Raw genomic sequence first — 17,585 nt, forward strand, 5'->3', positions numbered from 1 at the left:
ACTACTACCAAAGGGCCTCCACTGGGAAATGAGACACCGAATTCCAACTAACTGGTCTTCTCAAGTAACGAGCACTGAACAGCTTGCTGTCCCTGGACTTCCACCCAAACACAAACAATTTCTTACGTCATTTGGTTTTTATCTGCATAGTTTCTGACTAGGTGTAGTTGCATACCCCAGGAACCCAGTGAACACACACTGAGGCTTACTGGCCAAAACAGACTTCGGGATGGTCAGCATGATAAATGCTAAATACTCTGCAATTTCACACATATTTATGCTATATGATCCAATCACTTGATGCCTGTAACAATTATAGGGACATACTAGGAAACGGGGGATACTACCTTAAAATCAAATGTCTGCATTACTCATCCTCCTTGATTAACAATTTAGGTTGACAATCTTTTTTCCCATGACTTTTTGCCTTAGCTTGGACAAGTGATAGCAATTCAACTTCACTTTCAGGTCTTCCTGATCTTTGACAAGGAAACAGAGCATGAAGCTCTTGAAATTCACAAAGAACACTCACTTACAATACATTTGAAAATATTCTGATGGGCTCTGACAAGTCTGTTTAGTTTTTGGCTGTTTCAGTTTCCTGACGTATAAAAATCTGGAACCAATTTGACCTTTTCTTTACATTAAGAGACAGCACTATCTTCCTTCTAGGAGATCCCAGCAATCTGCCAAGTCAGTCTTGTGTTGGGCACCTCTCTTTGTAGGTAACATATAATTAGAAAAATATGAGCAACTCTATTATAGTAGCTTAGTAAAGAAGTATTTTACATACTTGCAGGATGCAAGGACATAAAACTGGCGTTCTCGGGAATTTAGGGCGGCAGACTTTCACTGAGACAAACGGTCACAAGTAGGATTACTTCCTACCGGATTTTAGCTGGTCCAACTAGCAATCAAGTGAGCTGCACCTTCCAGAACTACAGACCTTCCTCCTAGAAAGCATCACGGGCCAACAGAACGTGCCTGCAGTAACCTCAAGGCACGTCCTTTAGGATGGACATGTGTTTGAGCACCCTGCTCAGCGCAGTTGCTTTCTGAAACCGGCACGTACGTACTTCCCCAGATCCGAGCAGGATCTCTGCAGCTGTAGGAATTTCTGCAGCGTTCATTTAGCTGTCTTCCCACCCAGCTAGCTCACGTTGCTCCCTTTTAATTACACAGCAAGACAAAGACCTGTCACCCTTTTCCTTCCTCCGTTAAAACTGAGAATCTAGTTAAGAGTATAAAGATACTTTAGACACAACTGAAATGAAAACAATCTATTAGTGCACAGTAAGAACATGCAAATGAGTTCTGCAATGCTTAACATCACTCCTAATCGGTGTTACAGGCATCGCAGGTGATAATATTTTGCTATAACACAGACGGTGCTAAAGGATACAATGTACATAATAAGCTACAGAAAATAATGCTGAAAAAGAAGTGACAATTTCAGAACATAGTATTTTCATTTCAGGTATCAGAAACAAAACCAGCTCAATGGTTCCATCCTACTGTATGACAAATACTGAAGAACAAAATTTCAGTCTTAAAATACATCTTAAAGTAGGTATTTTCCTTCAAGGAAAAAAAGGCACTATAAATAAATTACACTACAGTGAATTTGCCTGAACTCACTTTGTTTCTGTCTTCCAGCCTTTAAGTCAAATAAAACAGCATAAAAACTGTACACGCTCTTAACAGGATAGTCGATCTTTTATAAAATAAGTTGTCTTCAGAGATGTGAGTTTCACAACAAGGAAAAACCAAGCCTTGTTGCAGTCGCTATTATAAAATATATATATGTATATATTTATATATATGTTTTTGTTTACTTTTACTTTTTTTACTTTTTTTATTTTTTACAAAACGTGTATATTAGCTTTTGCACATTTTTTTTTAAAGAAACTGGGCTAATCTAATAACTTCATTAAAATAAAAGCGATAAATACTTCATGTTTACAATGCAACATGTCATACATCATCAGCTGGCAGAGGAGGTATGTTGATCCTTGGTCTTGTAAAAAAAGCTATCTTCTCTCTGTGATCAAAACAAAAAAAAGGAAGTCAATCAAGTATTTGCCTCCCAAAAGAACATGGTTTCTTTACTCTGATTAGTATTTGTTTCTTACATACTGAACTGATGCTTTGAGTACCACAACCTTGGAAAAATGCTATTTCAAAACACATGACCACATACCTAAAAGTCTGCACCTGAATAGGCTCCTTCTGGTTTTGCCCACGCAGCTGGTATATTTCTTTGGATGCTTTCTTTAGCATCTTTTCTGCTGCTTGCTCTTGGTGATGTTCAAATTTGGTCTGTCTGGTCTGAAAAAAAAAAAAACCCAAACAATATAATCCTTAAAAAGGACATGCAAATAAATAAACCAGAAGAAAACCCAGGTTAAAAATAATGGATTTTTTCCCTGTGTTCATCACAGTAATACCACACAAGTACATAAACCGAAATAGCTGTTTCATCTAAGAATTATAAATTCAAAAGACTGACAGTGTTGAGTCATTTAGTAACGTTCTTCAGACAGATACATATTAAATTAATGGAATTTGCTTCATCTGTTAAACAAGACCTTAAAACAATTTAGGCTCACTCTTCATCTCTGATAATCCAGTTACAATTGTGCTTGCTGCACAGTTTCCACCACTTTTTGTCTATAACTTTTTGTTCTTGGAGAAAGATGACAGACTTAGGGAACATTCCAAATACTTGTAAGAAACAAAACATCAAATCACCAAAATTTCTCTCAAAGATCAGAAGGAATTTTTTCAAGTTCCAATAATAAATACGTAAAACAAAGAAAAAAGGCAAAAAGAACCCCAACCAAAGCAAAATGTGCCACTGGCAAACTGTGCCATTCTTTGGCAACTGTCCTCAAATGCACAGTTTGTTAATAATGGAATAATTGTTACTGTGCTAACTTCAAGATTATAGAAGCAACACTCGTTTGAGGTTCTATAAAAACAGCTTTTGAGACATCTTGTCACAGTCACAAAATTTTGAGACCACAAGTTTCTGAGTGCTTATCTGGCGTTACCATACCTGCCTTTCCGCTTCCTTCAACAAGTTTCGGAACCGCTCATCCCGAAGGACCCAGTGGGGTAGATCCGTCTGCCCTCTGTGTTGAGCATCTTCCAGGCGCTGTCTCAACTCTCTTAGAACACATATCTCCTCGTTCAGCTGTCTCTGTCTAGTTCTGGATGCCTGGAGATCCAGCTCCAGGTCTAAGGACGTCCTTGCCATAAGCTCAGCCAAAGATGATCTGCAGGACTGCTGAGTTAAGATCCAAACAGAACAGACACGATATATTAATCTCAATGTGGCATACCAGTTTATCTTCAGCTGAACATACAGTATACTGAACATACATTTTCTGCATTTACTTCACATACAAAGCCTTTCTTGACACACATTTTTGGAGAGATTGTTTATATCCCACAGTGAAAGGCTAACTAGCTGTAGGGGTTTTCTGTACCATTCAGAAACTTTTTCAATCCATGCTTTCTACTACCTCCTTTTGGCTTATCAGTATTTAACTAATTTAAGTTTATGGACTAAACTATCACTTTATGATGATAATAAAAAGGGATGCAATATGAAAAACACAACAGTCATGACATCAGGAAATACTGTACTGAACAAGATTGCCCTTCAAGGGCTTTACTCTCTACCAGTTTCAAGATTCTGAGAGAAAATGGGAGGTGTGGCTGTCTGCTTGCCTGCACCAGCAAGACGTTAGCCTCTGCTGACCAGGCTAAGCTGTATGCAATGTGCATAACAAGGTACTAACAGCTCCCTGCCCTTCTCTGCCCACCTGTGCTGCAGTGTGGAGGGTGGCACTGGGGCGAAAGGAGAGTGTAACCTGTTCAGTCCTGAATACCTGGCCCTCAAACACTATGGCTTGCTAGGCCATATGGGAGGGGAGCTGGATGTTTAACTGTCCTGTTCACACACACTTCTCTGGGCCTGCACCATAAGCTAGGTTTTAAAGATTTAATAAGGTCTACATCTAAATTGGTACAAATTCAGTCCCCATTAAACAAATTTTCATCTGCTGCACTCTTTTTTTCTCCTCAGTAACTGTTAATATCTTTATTTCACTTCTGTCTAGGTTTTAGCTTTAAAAACCCAAACCAAACCCCAAACATGCACCCCTCCCCCTATTACATTACAGAAGCCTTATGCATTTCCTAAAAACATCAGCACATTCCTGTAGACATCTACAGCTTGGGTATGAAAGTACCAGTGTCCTGACAACTTTGTGTAAAGTAAAGAATGCTTCCTAGGTTTACCTGCTTATACCGTAGGGTGCGCCTCTCCAAGGTATTGCGGACAAAGGGGGACTTCCTCGGCAGGGTGGAACTGTCGCTGTCACTGCGGTACAGCTGATGAGGAAACATTCCACAGACAGGTTGCTTACAAGGTTGCTTGCATTAAGAAACATGCATTTGCTTTGGGTTTGTTTGAGAATTGTTTTTAAAATGCAATGAAACTGTTGCTTTAAGCAACTTCAGTTTTCAGCTCCACTTATGAAAAGTTACATGTAGTAGTGCTCCCACTGTAGAGTTACAGCAATGTCTCACAGCTAAGCTCCATCCAGCATTCCACTAAATATCCAAGACAATGTAATCTTTAAAAAAAGGAGGGGGGGGAGTTATTAAATGCAATAGTATTTCATCCTGAACCGTTTACTGTCATGGGCACAAACAATACAAACAATACTGTCTCCCATGGGTTTTACCCCTCTGATTTTTCAGTATGCAGATTAAGTCAGGGCGATTAACAACCTTTGTTCTGGTGTGTGAGGGTGTTTTTCTCATAATCTCTATAGCATAATCATAGAACCACAGAATCTCCTGAGTTGGAAGGCACCCATAAGGAACATCAAGTCCTACTCCTGGCTCCACACAGGGCCAGCCAAGCATAAAAGAGAAAATCAAACTGGATGCATGTAGAGGGGTCCACAGATGTACTGTGTACAAACTAAATAGGAGAGCAAAACTCAGAGGATCCTTGGTTTAGGGAAAAAAGAAAACATTACTACATTTTCAAACGCAAGCTCTCTTAAGCTTCTGAAAGCACAATTAAGCTACGTGCATTCCCACCAATACAGCAGAAATCAGTACCCTTGTATTCATGTGCAGTACCATGAGTCAACTGTCCATCACAGAATAGAATCATAGAATGGTTTCAGCTGGAAAAGACCTTCAAGATTGAGTCCAACCATCTATATCCAGCCCTACTAGGTCCAACACTAGACCATGTAACCAAACACATCATCTACTCTTCTGTTAAACACCTCCAGGGATGATGACTCAACCACTTCCCCAGGCAGCCTGTCCCAATATCTGACAACCCTTTCAGTAAAGGCATTTCTCCTAATATCCAACCTAAAGTTCCCCTTATAAGCCTCTTGACACTGGACATAGCAACCCACTAGCACGAGCTTGAATACTGTTACGCCAATTCTCTATTGCCTGCACCAGTGCACCCAGGAATCCTTGGTCCCACTGTAACAGGCATCCTATGACAGACATTCATGACAGCAACCACAGTTGTAAGAATATTTATGCATTAACCCTAAGATTGCACATTCCCTCCCCTTCACAAACTTTTAGGTACATGCAAGTTAAACATGGCTTCTAAGATAACTGTTTATACACTTCATTAGACAGCACTGTACCTCTGTAACATCAATCACAACAGCCTAACATCTAAGGTTGCCAGGAAAAAGAGCTTAATATCTAATCTGTTACACATTCTTGAAATTTTAAATTAAATAAATTCAAGTTTTAACTCTTAAAAAGATCCAGGGTACCTCTTCCCCACTGCAATGTTTAAATTCAATGAAATTTTTTCATTGGTATTAAAAAGCAATAATTGTTTCTTACAACTGCAAAAATGCCTTAAGAAGAAGTTACCAAAATTGTGCAAAAGCCTTGTGTGGACGCCCTCCCCCCCCACACTTCTTTTTAAGCATTTACTCACTCTGCAAACATATTGACTCCGTGCTCCGGGCGAGAAGGTCTGGGAACGGACAATAGTGCTGCTGCGAACAAAAGCGGAGCCCCGGGGCCTGCGGCTGGTTCTCTCTTTTGGAAGAATAGCAACTTCTTCAGGAAACAGATCCTCAGTGTTGGTTTCTTTATCCACCTACAATTTCAATGATGGGAAAAAAAAAGAATTATTTTTTCCTTATTTTCTTTCTCTCACCAACAACAATCAGACATTTCAACAATATCAAAAGTAAACAGTTTGCCCTGCTAGCTAGGCTGGGTTCAAGTTCTAATGAGCACTGAGAACACAGGATGAATCACCTCATTTTTACAACAAAAAAAAAGTTTTAAAACTAGGTCATTCAAAATTAAAAGATTGCCTTTCAAAAGCCTTTGCTGGAACAGTAACAATTATGAGATGCAGCTATAACGTGAATCATAGCTGCAGAGCACAAAGACTGCATTCAGCATTGGCAACTGGGCCTTAACCAAGCCCAGTTAGGGCCTGATCTCCAGCCTGGATGGAGGAAAACCGAGTCACCTCTCCATAAGCAAGGCAGACTTCAAAGGAAGGAACCACCTTAAAACTGGAGGAAGTCAAACAAAGAGAAGCAACTCAACAACAGGGAACTTAAAGACCATCAAAACAGTGATACAAGAACACTAAAATACTCAGAAATACAGAAAACATACACTAGTCTAACAAAGCTTCTGAACTTTAAGATGACTCACTCCTCAACAGGAGGTATGATCTCCCCTAAAAGCAACAGAAGCAGCTTATGTTCCTTTACTCCAATGGAAGGAAGCATGCTGACTGCAGCTTGTTCGGCATTACTGTCAATGTCTCCCATCTTGAATACAAAAGATTTTGAGCACATCAGTCTCAGCACAACCATCCTGAAAATTTCAGCTGTATTTACTGTAAACCTGAAGCAGCACTGCAAGTCTTGAAACATAAAGCTTCTCTTCCTTCACAATTCCTTCAAGAATTCTTATGTCTAAGAACACTGGAATTTGATCTTTTTCCATTACAGTTTCAGATCAATCAGACCTCGACACAAGTGTGTATTTACAGACTAGACAAGAGCAACAGCAAAACAGCCTGCCTTTGATTCTCTCCAGAAACAACTGGTAAGCAAACAAAACCCCCAGCCCCAGAGGGCAATTTTGGCAATGCCCAATCCAAAAGGCCACTGTCAGGAAGGCAGCGCCCATACAGGCTTGTCAATGTCATTTCTGATTCCCTTCTCCCCCGATTAATTCGGACCCAAACCCCAGGAGCAGCAGTAACACCCTGTGCGTGCCCATTTCCGTGCCAGCATCTTCTCTCGTTACCTTCAGTGGTGGAGGCTGCATTTTCCCAGCACTGTACTGGCCTGCTGGAGTTGCAAACATGTGTCCAGCTAACGAGTCCCCGCAAAACGGCTCTGGATAAGGAGGACTAGTCTGGGTGCAGTTACTGCATCCACTGTCAACAGATTCTGCTTGCCAACTCCTAAAGTCAGAACATCATAAGATTTTTGTTGGTATTATAAAAAAACCCATGCAGTTATGCATCACCCTTATGTATTTCATTATCCAGGTCAGTTTATCATTTTTAGAGTATAATTTCTCAAGCAAAAGTACAGGAATTTCAAAGGGAGAATGTATCCCATTTGCATTTGTGGAGACACAGACAAGGAAATACATTTAACAAGGAAAAGCCCAACTGTCCCCAATTTTCTTAAAGCACACCTTCTGGTCTCTGTAACAATACTAAGAAATCAGGAACAAAAAAAACCCCAACACAACTCATGTAACAAACTGGGAGTATTATTAATGATGAAATACTATTTCACAGAGTATTACAATGCTAAGAGCTCTGCTACACGTTCACTCCATAAGCATTATAACACGTATCTTTCTTTGACATCTTCCCATACCACCACAAAAATCTTACTTATTTTTTTTTAGTACAGTGCTGTTGCAAACCCATGTTTTCCCACTCTCCAAATTCCAAGTCCTCTAACCTCAGCCAGCTATTCAAATAAGATTTTCTCCTGTTTGCACATCATCACACAGTAACAGGACTTTATACTTGCAGTGCTAACAGGACCAGACCTCAGAATAAGGACCTGCTGTGTTTCAGACTATTGCCCATAGTGTAAATATCACCCAGCTGTTTGGTAAGGTATTTAAACTGCTATTGTTACCTTTCCGATATGGCTTCTGCTTGATCTTCCTTTCTTTCCATCTCCAGGATTTCCTCCTCTGTGTACTCCAGCTTCACTCTCTCTTCTGCCAGCTCCCTCTCAACTGCTTCCAGCTGGGCAGTGGTCCTAGCTAACAGCGCTGTCACTGCATCCTGAAAGGTAAACCCATTTCAAATAAACCCTTTCGAACAACCCAATGGATTTAATGTGTATTAATAATAGAAAACAAAACAAAACAAACCCCATATAGCCACTTTATGTTCCTTAAAAAAAACCCAAAAAACCCACCCATGAAACCCAACAACCTGTCCTAAATTTTAATGATCAAAGAGTACATGGCATTCCACGAATGTAACTTCTCACAGAAACAGGGCAGATTTTATCTCACTGTGGAGCATCATCCAGCAAGTCAGGTCAGAAGAGACCCCTCCCTGGAGGTCACATAGTCTGGTACCCTGCCCAAAACAGGCTGCTTTACAGACAAGGTTGACCAAGGCCCAGCCTAGCCAAGGACTGAAAAAGTCTCCAAGGATGGAAACTGCACCACCTTTCTTGACAACCTCTTGAGCACAGCAGCAGCAATTTGTAACGAGTTTCAGGTAGCTGGACTGGAAGTGTGCATACAATCATACACAGAGTGATACTTCAAGCATCTGTCCAGACATGATCAAGCTTTTAATTATTCTTTTAAAATCCATCTCCAGTGAGTATCACTCTCTGTGCACCCTGAAAACAAACTGCACCCAAGATAAGATCACAAACAACTACCCCAAAGGTAAAATGGCCAAAACACTTTTTCAGAGCCATACTGTTTTAACTGTAGTTACATTTCCAGAAGACCGGGGAATGCTTTCTTCACACTGGTTTTTGTTCTTTGCTCTCTGGGGGTCTGAACCAGTGAAGATTTGAACGGTGTACCAGTGAAGCTGCATCTCAGCAGAACTCTCTGCTTCAGTCAGGTTTATCTGAGCAATGCCCTGTGAACGGCAAAAAGCAGTGACCACAATAAAGATAGAACAGAAAAAGAACTGTCAAGAAGGCAGGGCTTAAGAGTAAAATGTTGAGGGAATGAAAAGACCATCCTACAAGCATACTAGATTTACTTCTCTGTGTAAGTCAAGTTTAGAACTAACTGCCTAAATATTTTAAACTATTTTCTTTTATTTATTAATTAATGTTTAGTCTCCATCTCTGGAGACATTCGAAACCCCCCCGGATGCTGTCCTCTGCAGCTTGCTCTAGGAGATCCTGCTCTGCAGGGGCGTTGGACTAGATGATCTCCAGAGGTCCCTTCCAACCCCTGTCATTCTGTGATTCCATGATTTCATGTTATGTAAAAAATGTGACTAACTTAGGATAAATTTGAGCATGGCTTCTGCATTTGAGAAAGCATTTAACTGGCACAATCTAATTGAAAAGAAAGCAGCAATCAAAAACTTAAGAAATACACAGATGGCCAAATCAATGGAAAACACTGTAATGTCAGAGGAAGAGATTTTGAAAGACAATTATAGAGGCCATCACAGCAGTTCCAAAGAGAGGTAGCAAACAATTTCTCAGACTGAGAAAATGCTTATTTTCTATTTACAGCAGAAGAAGCCATAATGTTTAAGTACATACTTCATTGCAGCTACCTTAAGCAAGCATGGCATTGCTTCTCTCTTTCTGAGTGGCACTGTTTATTTACCATAAAGCAGGTTAGCAACTACTGTAGACAAATATTTCTGACAAAACTACACTAAGACTCCAAAGAGAAAACAACTAACAACATAACTGAAAGGCCCACAGCCCTTAAAATAAAAGCACCCTGAAAGATGCACCTGTGTCAGTACTTTGATAGGGATGAAAAGAAAAAAAAGTCTTCACTAAGCAGTTTGAACCCTTCACTGAAATGCCAGCCCACTGACTGCAAAACAGCTAAGGCAGATTTACTGAAGTAGCTAAATGAAGTTAACATTTAACTTCAAGCTAACACAACTAACACACATAACCTATTTAACCAACTGCTACAGTTATCTGAACGCATCTCCATCAGGTGTCTCAACTTGTTTACAGTAAAAGTTGTAACAGAAATCTGCCAGGTTCATTACTATCCTACAACAAAGTTAAGACTGATCGAAGTTATCTTCTTGGACCACTGTTACATTGCAACAAGGGGTTTGTATCTATTATCTTTTCATTAGGAACCCATTTGACTGATACTGATTCATCACTAACACATTACAACACCATACAGAAACAGAGGTCTTGAGCACACTGGTCTAAAAGCTGTCAGATAAAATCTTTGGGGAAAAGTTTAATTTTTACACAATGTTCTCCTTCTTGGACCAAAATTGAGCAACGGCAGATTTTTCAACTTTCCCCAAAGCAGATATTTTTAAGAAATGCATTAAATAAAAAAAAGAATTGACTCTTTATCTACTAAATCATGTGACAATGAATATAAACATTACATCAATTTTGAATATGCCTCTGCAACGTCACAGTTAAATAACAGTACACATTACTTTCAACACTGCTTAAAACGCTCCCATTCTTAACCTCTGCTAAGGTTGCTAATTATTTCCAGAACCCTCTGTAACCTAAAATGCCCATATTTCAACTTATTTAAAATCCTGCCTTTCACAGATATTTATGTTTGTGTTTTTTTTTTTAAAAAACAACACCACAACCATAACTACATATGTGAACCAAATCACAGAACTGTAGGGGTTAGAAGGGACCTCCAGAGATCATCGGGTCCAACCCCCCTGCCAAAGCAGAATCCCTAGGACAGGTTGCACAGGGAGGCGTCCAGATGGGTCGGGTCTTAAGTATCTCCTGAGAAGGAGACTCCACAGCCCCCCTGGGCAGCCTGCGCCAGGGCTCTGTCACCCGCACTGTGAAAAAGTTCTTCCTCATATTGGTGTGGAACGTCCTGTGCTCCAATTTGAGGCCATTGCCCCTTGTCCTGTCCCCACAGAGCACTGAAAAGAGGCTGCCCATTTCCCCATGTCCCACACTTAAAGATCTTAATAAACATTACTAAGATCCCCTCTTAGTCTTCTTTTCTCAAGGCTGAACAACCCTAGTTCCTTCAGCCTTTGACAGACACATTAACATACAAGTTTATGGAAAAATAAAGTTTTCACTCTCTTTTCAATCTTAAAAATTATTCCTCAAGTAACTTTAGTTTCCCAAATCACAGAGCTTAAAAGAAAACGGACTACTTGCCAACAGTTCTTCTTGTTGCTGATGGTCAACTGAACAGATATACAGCTGCAGTGACTTCAATTTCAAAACACTTGAGTGCACGGGGATTCGGAAAACTTCATTAAATATCAGCGGAGTTTGGAATTCCAACGCTCTGGAGCAGTAAGTGGTTGGTGTGCCGGACTCGAGCGGTGGCAAATAAACTCTCACATGACTGGGAACAGCAAAACAGACAAATAGCACAGTTGAGATAAAGCAAGCTATTTGGCAGATCCCAAAATCAAGCAAACCAAAAGCATCAGTGTAATTTCTATATTAACAATCTACTCTGGAATATTTTCATTCCAGGAATTTACTCTGTATTCTTAACCCAGAAGAACTGCAAAGCTGATTTGGAAACCTTGCATTTTTCATATTAAAATGACTTTAACATGGTGCTTAAGCAGAGTCACCAAGTGCCAACTGAGATGCCCTGAGGTATCTGAGGCATCTACATGGGGCTAACAAATATGGCATAGGAATCTTATAGATTGGATGGGGCTTTGGGCAACCTGGTCTAGCAGAGAGTGTCCCTGCCCATGGCAGGGGGGGTGGAACTACAGCATCTTTGAATCAGAGTAGTTTTAGTTGGAAAAGACCTTCAAGATCAGGGTCCAATCATCTATCATCTAGGTCCAACACTAGACCATGTCACAAAGTACAACATCTATTCTTCTCTTAAACACCTCCAGGGATAAGGTGTTTAAAAGGTCCTTTGTTTGAGGTCCCTTCCAACCCAAACCAGTCCATGATTTTATGGGAGAGCTGAGCCTTCCCAAGTGGCAGCAGCTGGAGGCCAGGTGTTACGCTATTTCAAAAGGAAACATGTGCCTATGTTTAGGAAATTGAATTGTTTCATGTCACATTCATTTTTTTCATTCCACCCACTAAACATACCTTCTTCCTCCCCTTCCCCTTAAGAAACTCAACACAAAAGGACAGCAAAAGAAGTCTGACCATTGCATCCACCTGGCATCTTGGAAAACAAGTGTCTGGTACCATTTCATTTGAGACTCCAAGGCAAAAAAAAAAAATCAAAATGCATAACCATTTTAATCTAACAGAAGGCACCGGAGCTACTTAGAGAAGTGTTTTTGTGTTCTCCCTCTCCTGACTGCTTGTCAGCAATATCCTGTTTTGGCATTTTCCCTTCTGCCAGCAAACTCCTTCATGCAACTGTGTTGTGAACCAGATTAGAAAATTTACCTGGGTGAAAAAGCTAACCTAGCAAAAATAAGGTTTAAGTATTAAAAATAAAATCCAGCTCAGAGGCTCAAGTTGACTGCACAGCAGCCTCAGCTCTTATGCCACCACCAGAGAGGTTGACACAGTCAGGCTAGTAAATGGTTGGAGGAAGCTGGAAGGGTTCACTGTGCTGGAACTGCAGCATGGAGCATCAGTTAGGCAGACACCTTTACACGCAGTGACAAGAGCAATCCAACCTCTCCGTTCATCAGCTGCTGCAGGCCACTTCACCCCAACTCCCCCAGTAACTCCAATTCACTCAAAGTACAGCTGCATGGAGGAATTCACTGAACTGGCAGGCTAAAAGCTTTTTATGGTTTGGTTTTGTAAGATTTTGGGGTTTTTTTAACCCTGCAGCCACACAATTGACTGATTCCAGCACAAGGGGTGAACAGAGAAGGATGGGGAACAGAACTGCCTTTTCAAGAGCCACTTAAGACACCAGACTACCTTCATGACAACCTCCAAGACACACTCTGGAGTTGTCTTTTTACCATGCTGACTCTACTTGACTTTCTTCAGATGACATTTATTTTTCTAATTGCAAGGCAAAACAGCTGAGTACCACTCAGAACTCATATTTCCCCTATAGTGTGCCCTTGAACTCACAGTGAAAACAAAGCAAAAGACCGATACTGATGCTCTCACTGGGATGAAAAAAATTCCACGAGAGGTTTGCAGACATAGCAAGATTAAGTGCTCTCAAGAAAGATCAACTCAATCAGTGAGACACAGGTCAATTTAGTAACTCCCACAGAATGACTTCTGTTACAATATGTTATCACACCTCCATTTTCTACAGTTTTCAATCAGCATCTCAGAGATAAAGTTCAACAATTTTAATGAGTCAAATTCCTTTAAAATATGTTGATACATATCACTAGAGAAGACTGTGTTTTATGGCAAAATTGCCATTATTTAAGCAACATTTGTTAGAATAAACTAAGGAACATTTTATATAATGTGATATGGAATGTCAAAAACTAGCACAGGCTGAGAGAGGTTAGAAAAATTCAAGTGTTTGCACTGATTCTCAGCTAGTATTTGTGTTTGGAATGTGTTTCAAAGACATTAAAGGAGAGTTGCAATGGCCACAAAAACCAGCAAGTGTCCCGTGTTTGCTTGTTTATTTACACTCTTTTGGTTCAAGATAGAGGGCTAAGTACCTCTCTCTAGCTGATTAATATAGGTTAGAGTAGGAATTTGAGAAAATTACACTAAAAACTTATTCTGGGATATATCACAGATAAGCTGTAGAGAAGTTGTACAGGAAACAGTATTTCTGGAATACTGCAAATAATGTAGACAGCTTTGGGGTCAGAAGGCATGGGGAGTGATGGAAGCATGCTTCTGATGTATCCAAGCAAACTTTCTGCACACAACACTTAAGAACACGGGCCATTGGAGACCACACTTGTTACCTGACCATATGACAGGGGTTCTATGTAAGGAACACTCTGCAGACACAAAATTAACCCAATCCTCACAAACATAAAGACATACCACCTTCTCCAGAAACACCTTAATTTTTCATGAAAGGAAACAAAACTGTGGTATTTAAGATTGTGACAGGAAAAAAAAAGCCAGCAGTGATCAGACTTTGGGTGAAATTTAAGCTTACATTTTGCAGTTTTCTTTAACAACTAGACTAGTGAAGTTCTTCAGCTGTAATACATGGACTAACAGACATTCATTTCCACTGTCATGCCTGGAAAATAAATTTCCTGTGTTAGTCACCTAACATCAAGGCTTTGCTTAAGAGATAGAGATGAAAGATTAAAAAGATTTTTAAGAACATAAAAGCACATTTTGCTGTTAATCAAATCTCTTAAATCAGTCTGAATCAAAAGCAATTACAGATATCACACTCTGATAACAGAATATTCTTAATAATATTAGCTATGGTAACAAAGTCATCAGTTGTAAGAGAATGAAACATTATTCAATTTGAGATGAGTAATATTCCTTCCTGTGACTCCTGAAAGCAAACAGGTTTTATAAAATGCATTCCTTGGTTTAAACAGTTACAATATAGGCATGTATGTATGTGTTGGTGGTACGTGTGTGCAGATCCGTGTAACACATCAGTTATATTAGGCAAACCAGACTGCATTATTTTCACAGGCTAAAGAAAATAAATTAAACATTCTACTCTTTCACATCAGCATGAATTTTGAAATGGATCAACAAACTTGTTTGAGATTTGAAAACTTACAGTCTTGGGAATTACCTTTCCAAGAGGCAGAGACAATGTTGGAGGGCCATGACACAACATGCAGTGCCCTTCCCCAGGCTATTCCCACTACTAACAACAGCATACCCTAAGAACAGAACTTCAAACCTGCATTTTGGAGTTGTATTTTTGTCTCCCCACCTGTGACTGAAAGAAGAGAGGCCCTTTTCTCAGCCAGCACTGCAAGGACACTGAATGAACCGTGGTTACGGCACATTCCCAGCAGAAAGTGCCACGTCATGACTAATCTGCATATCCACTAAACTTTGGCTTTCAATTAAGAAACTTCTTGAAACTATCCACTGCAGTTACGTTTATTAAAAAGGTAAAAACCAAACCCAATAAAACTACTGAGCAATTCCTGCTGTGTTGACAGGGGGAAAGAGGAGTAACGCTACTCACAGAAAACCAACATGTATTTGCGGTTCCTCACTACTGGCAGGATCACCATAAACAGGCTCTTCCAGATCTTCATTCCTGCAGGAACAGAAAGCACTGTAAACTACATACCAACCTAAGCTGTTAAAACATAATGAAATTAACACTTATTTTGTGATTTATGAATATAAGCAATTGCTTGGTAACACAGGAGGGACTGGTAATACACACAGGATTAACAGGGAACTGCAGTTGGACTCTGATCTAATGGTTGGACTTGATCTTAAAAGGTCTTTTCCAACCTAAATGTTTCTATGACTCTATAAGACATCTATTTAAAACCACACAGAAACACTAACGACAATTTTAAAAAACAAGTTTTTAGAATACCTCTTTCAAACATTTTGGGTAGTTTAATACTTAGTCTGTTTTCCATTTCTCTTTAGCATCTTCAAAATCTTACCTTCCTGCCAGTTACTGTTTACTGTGTTAAAACAACTGTATAAAATAAAATGTCTTTACTCATCCTTCAATCACTTGGTCAACCTACAAATTTTTACAATTTTGGCAGTTCATCTATTTCTTCCTTACAATTATACTTTTATCACGTGCTACTCAGAACTGTAAATCACACTCTGTATAATTTTATTTTGTTATAGATGGTTGGAATAAAATTACTCATTTATGACTAATAAACTGAGAAAACTATCTTTTCAAGGGAGAAGTATATGGTGTTAAAAGTGTTAGAGAGAATGAAGTTAAAGGGACTTGGGGAACTTGTGAATCTGACAGTGGAACTGGATGTAGAAAGCTTCTTTCCTTTAAAACATGCAACCTAATATTTCTTATATTCCTAAGGATTAGCAAATTTGGGAGCGCATTCAGAAATTTACAACGAATTCTTTCGGACCATGCGGTAGAACAGGAATATTTCCAGCTTACTCTGCATTCATACACCTGACCTTTTGCTTAAAGCTTCAAACACGCCACTGTCACTAGCCAGTGAATGATCTGAGAGACATGCTGAAACTCGCCTGGCTCTCCTCTCCGATCTTCTACCGCTGTCTCCTCGCAGAGTTACAGCTGTCATGGAGAGAAAGTCGAGACAACATCAGCTCAAGGCAGTCTCTTGAAAATTAAAACAACAAACAGTTAATTGTATCAAAACTAGTGGCAAAACACTTGGCACAAACACAGGTCATTTATTTTTCATCTGACTTTAATTAAAAAACCTGGAATACAACTGACTGGAGATTTTCTGCAGGAGAATTAAGGAAGGAAGTTTGTGGCTAATTTCTCTCTGAGAAGACTAATTATAAATGAACTGTACTGTTAAATAACTGCACTGTTAATTAAATGTTATTTCTGATTGAGTAACCCCTCCTGGAGGAAGACTTAAATTAATTCAACATACGTACATGATATCCTAAACTTTTAAGGTTTACCTACTGAATATACAATAGGCTGAAAACAAAGACTAATTCCTTTTAGAAGTTATCTGATGACACAATGTGAGGTTTTGTTCTCATTTGTTTCCTAATACAAAGTCTCAACACATACTGTTTATACCATCTTATAACAACAGCGTTTATTTACAGTCTAAGAGGCATTATCAAAGAGAAACAGTGCTTTCCAACTCACTCAGACCACTGGGGCTGTGGGTTTTTTTTCAGATACTTGGTGAATGACTTTCAAAACTGACTGGGGGAGGAGGAAGCAATACCTTACCCCCTTTTCCACCCTTCCCTGAATCACCAGCAACATCATAAAAAAACAACTCCGCAATCTCATCTTGAATGTATCAACAAAATCAATGCTCTAGATCAGGTTTTGCACAGGCTTAAGGCTGAATGTCTGTCCCTGAGGCAAGAAAGCAATGGCTTCAGAGGCAGGGAAAGCATCTTACTTGTTTTTAGCCGTGCTCAGAAACATAAAGCAGACAGCATGGAAGTACTCCCAGTTTCAGCAGACAGTAGCACTGGGCACATCACGCTGGAGGCAAGCACCAGCTGACGCTTACTGGCCTCGCACTAAGAATGAAACATGCCTTAATGAAAGAACTCTTTAAGTATCTGTGTTACACACTATCTCAAAGCATCAAAAATAGAAGGCTGAGGCCTAACTGGAAGTTTTCTTCAGCACTGTGCCAGCCAGCAGCCTGAGCTCCACCTGCAGAGTGGTACAGATAACTGAGCCACCCCACTGCGTGGGACTCATCTTACCTCACACTCAAACGCCACCAAGGCAGGACATGGGGACTTGAAGCTTGATAAAAATATCCCCCAAATTAATAC

General features: G+C 39.8%; 1 protein-coding gene across 1 annotated transcript in view; it reads right to left on the bottom strand.

Moving 5' to 3' along the window:
- Positions 1 to 1,379: 1,379 nt before the first annotated feature.
- The window catches only part of WWC3 (WWC family member 3), a gene marked incomplete at its 5' end in the record, with an annotated part of 97,361 nt that continues 81,155 nt past the window's right edge, over positions 1,380 to 17,585 (bottom strand). The window contains 12 exons of the mRNA XM_084263080.1: positions 1,380 to 2,041; positions 2,201 to 2,328; positions 3,059 to 3,286; positions 4,309 to 4,401; positions 6,005 to 6,169; positions 7,348 to 7,507; positions 8,205 to 8,356; positions 9,014 to 9,181; positions 11,418 to 11,610; positions 14,302 to 14,388; positions 15,316 to 15,390; positions 16,254 to 16,374. Of these exons, the coding sequence (XP_084119206.1) occupies positions 1,975 to 2,041; positions 2,201 to 2,328; positions 3,059 to 3,286; positions 4,309 to 4,401; positions 6,005 to 6,169; positions 7,348 to 7,507; positions 8,205 to 8,356; positions 9,014 to 9,181; positions 11,418 to 11,610; positions 14,302 to 14,388; positions 15,316 to 15,390; positions 16,254 to 16,374 (1,637 nt within the window). The 3' untranslated portion in view covers positions 1,380 to 1,974. The remainder of the gene's footprint in view (positions 2,042 to 2,200; positions 2,329 to 3,058; positions 3,287 to 4,308; positions 4,402 to 6,004; positions 6,170 to 7,347; positions 7,508 to 8,204; positions 8,357 to 9,013; positions 9,182 to 11,417; positions 11,611 to 14,301; positions 14,389 to 15,315; positions 15,391 to 16,253; positions 16,375 to 17,585) is intronic.

This window comes from Gallinula chloropus (genome assembly GCF_964237585.1).
Source record: "Gallinula chloropus genome assembly, chromosome: 1".
NCBI lineage: Eukaryota > Metazoa > Chordata > Aves > Gruiformes > Rallidae > Gallinula > Gallinula chloropus.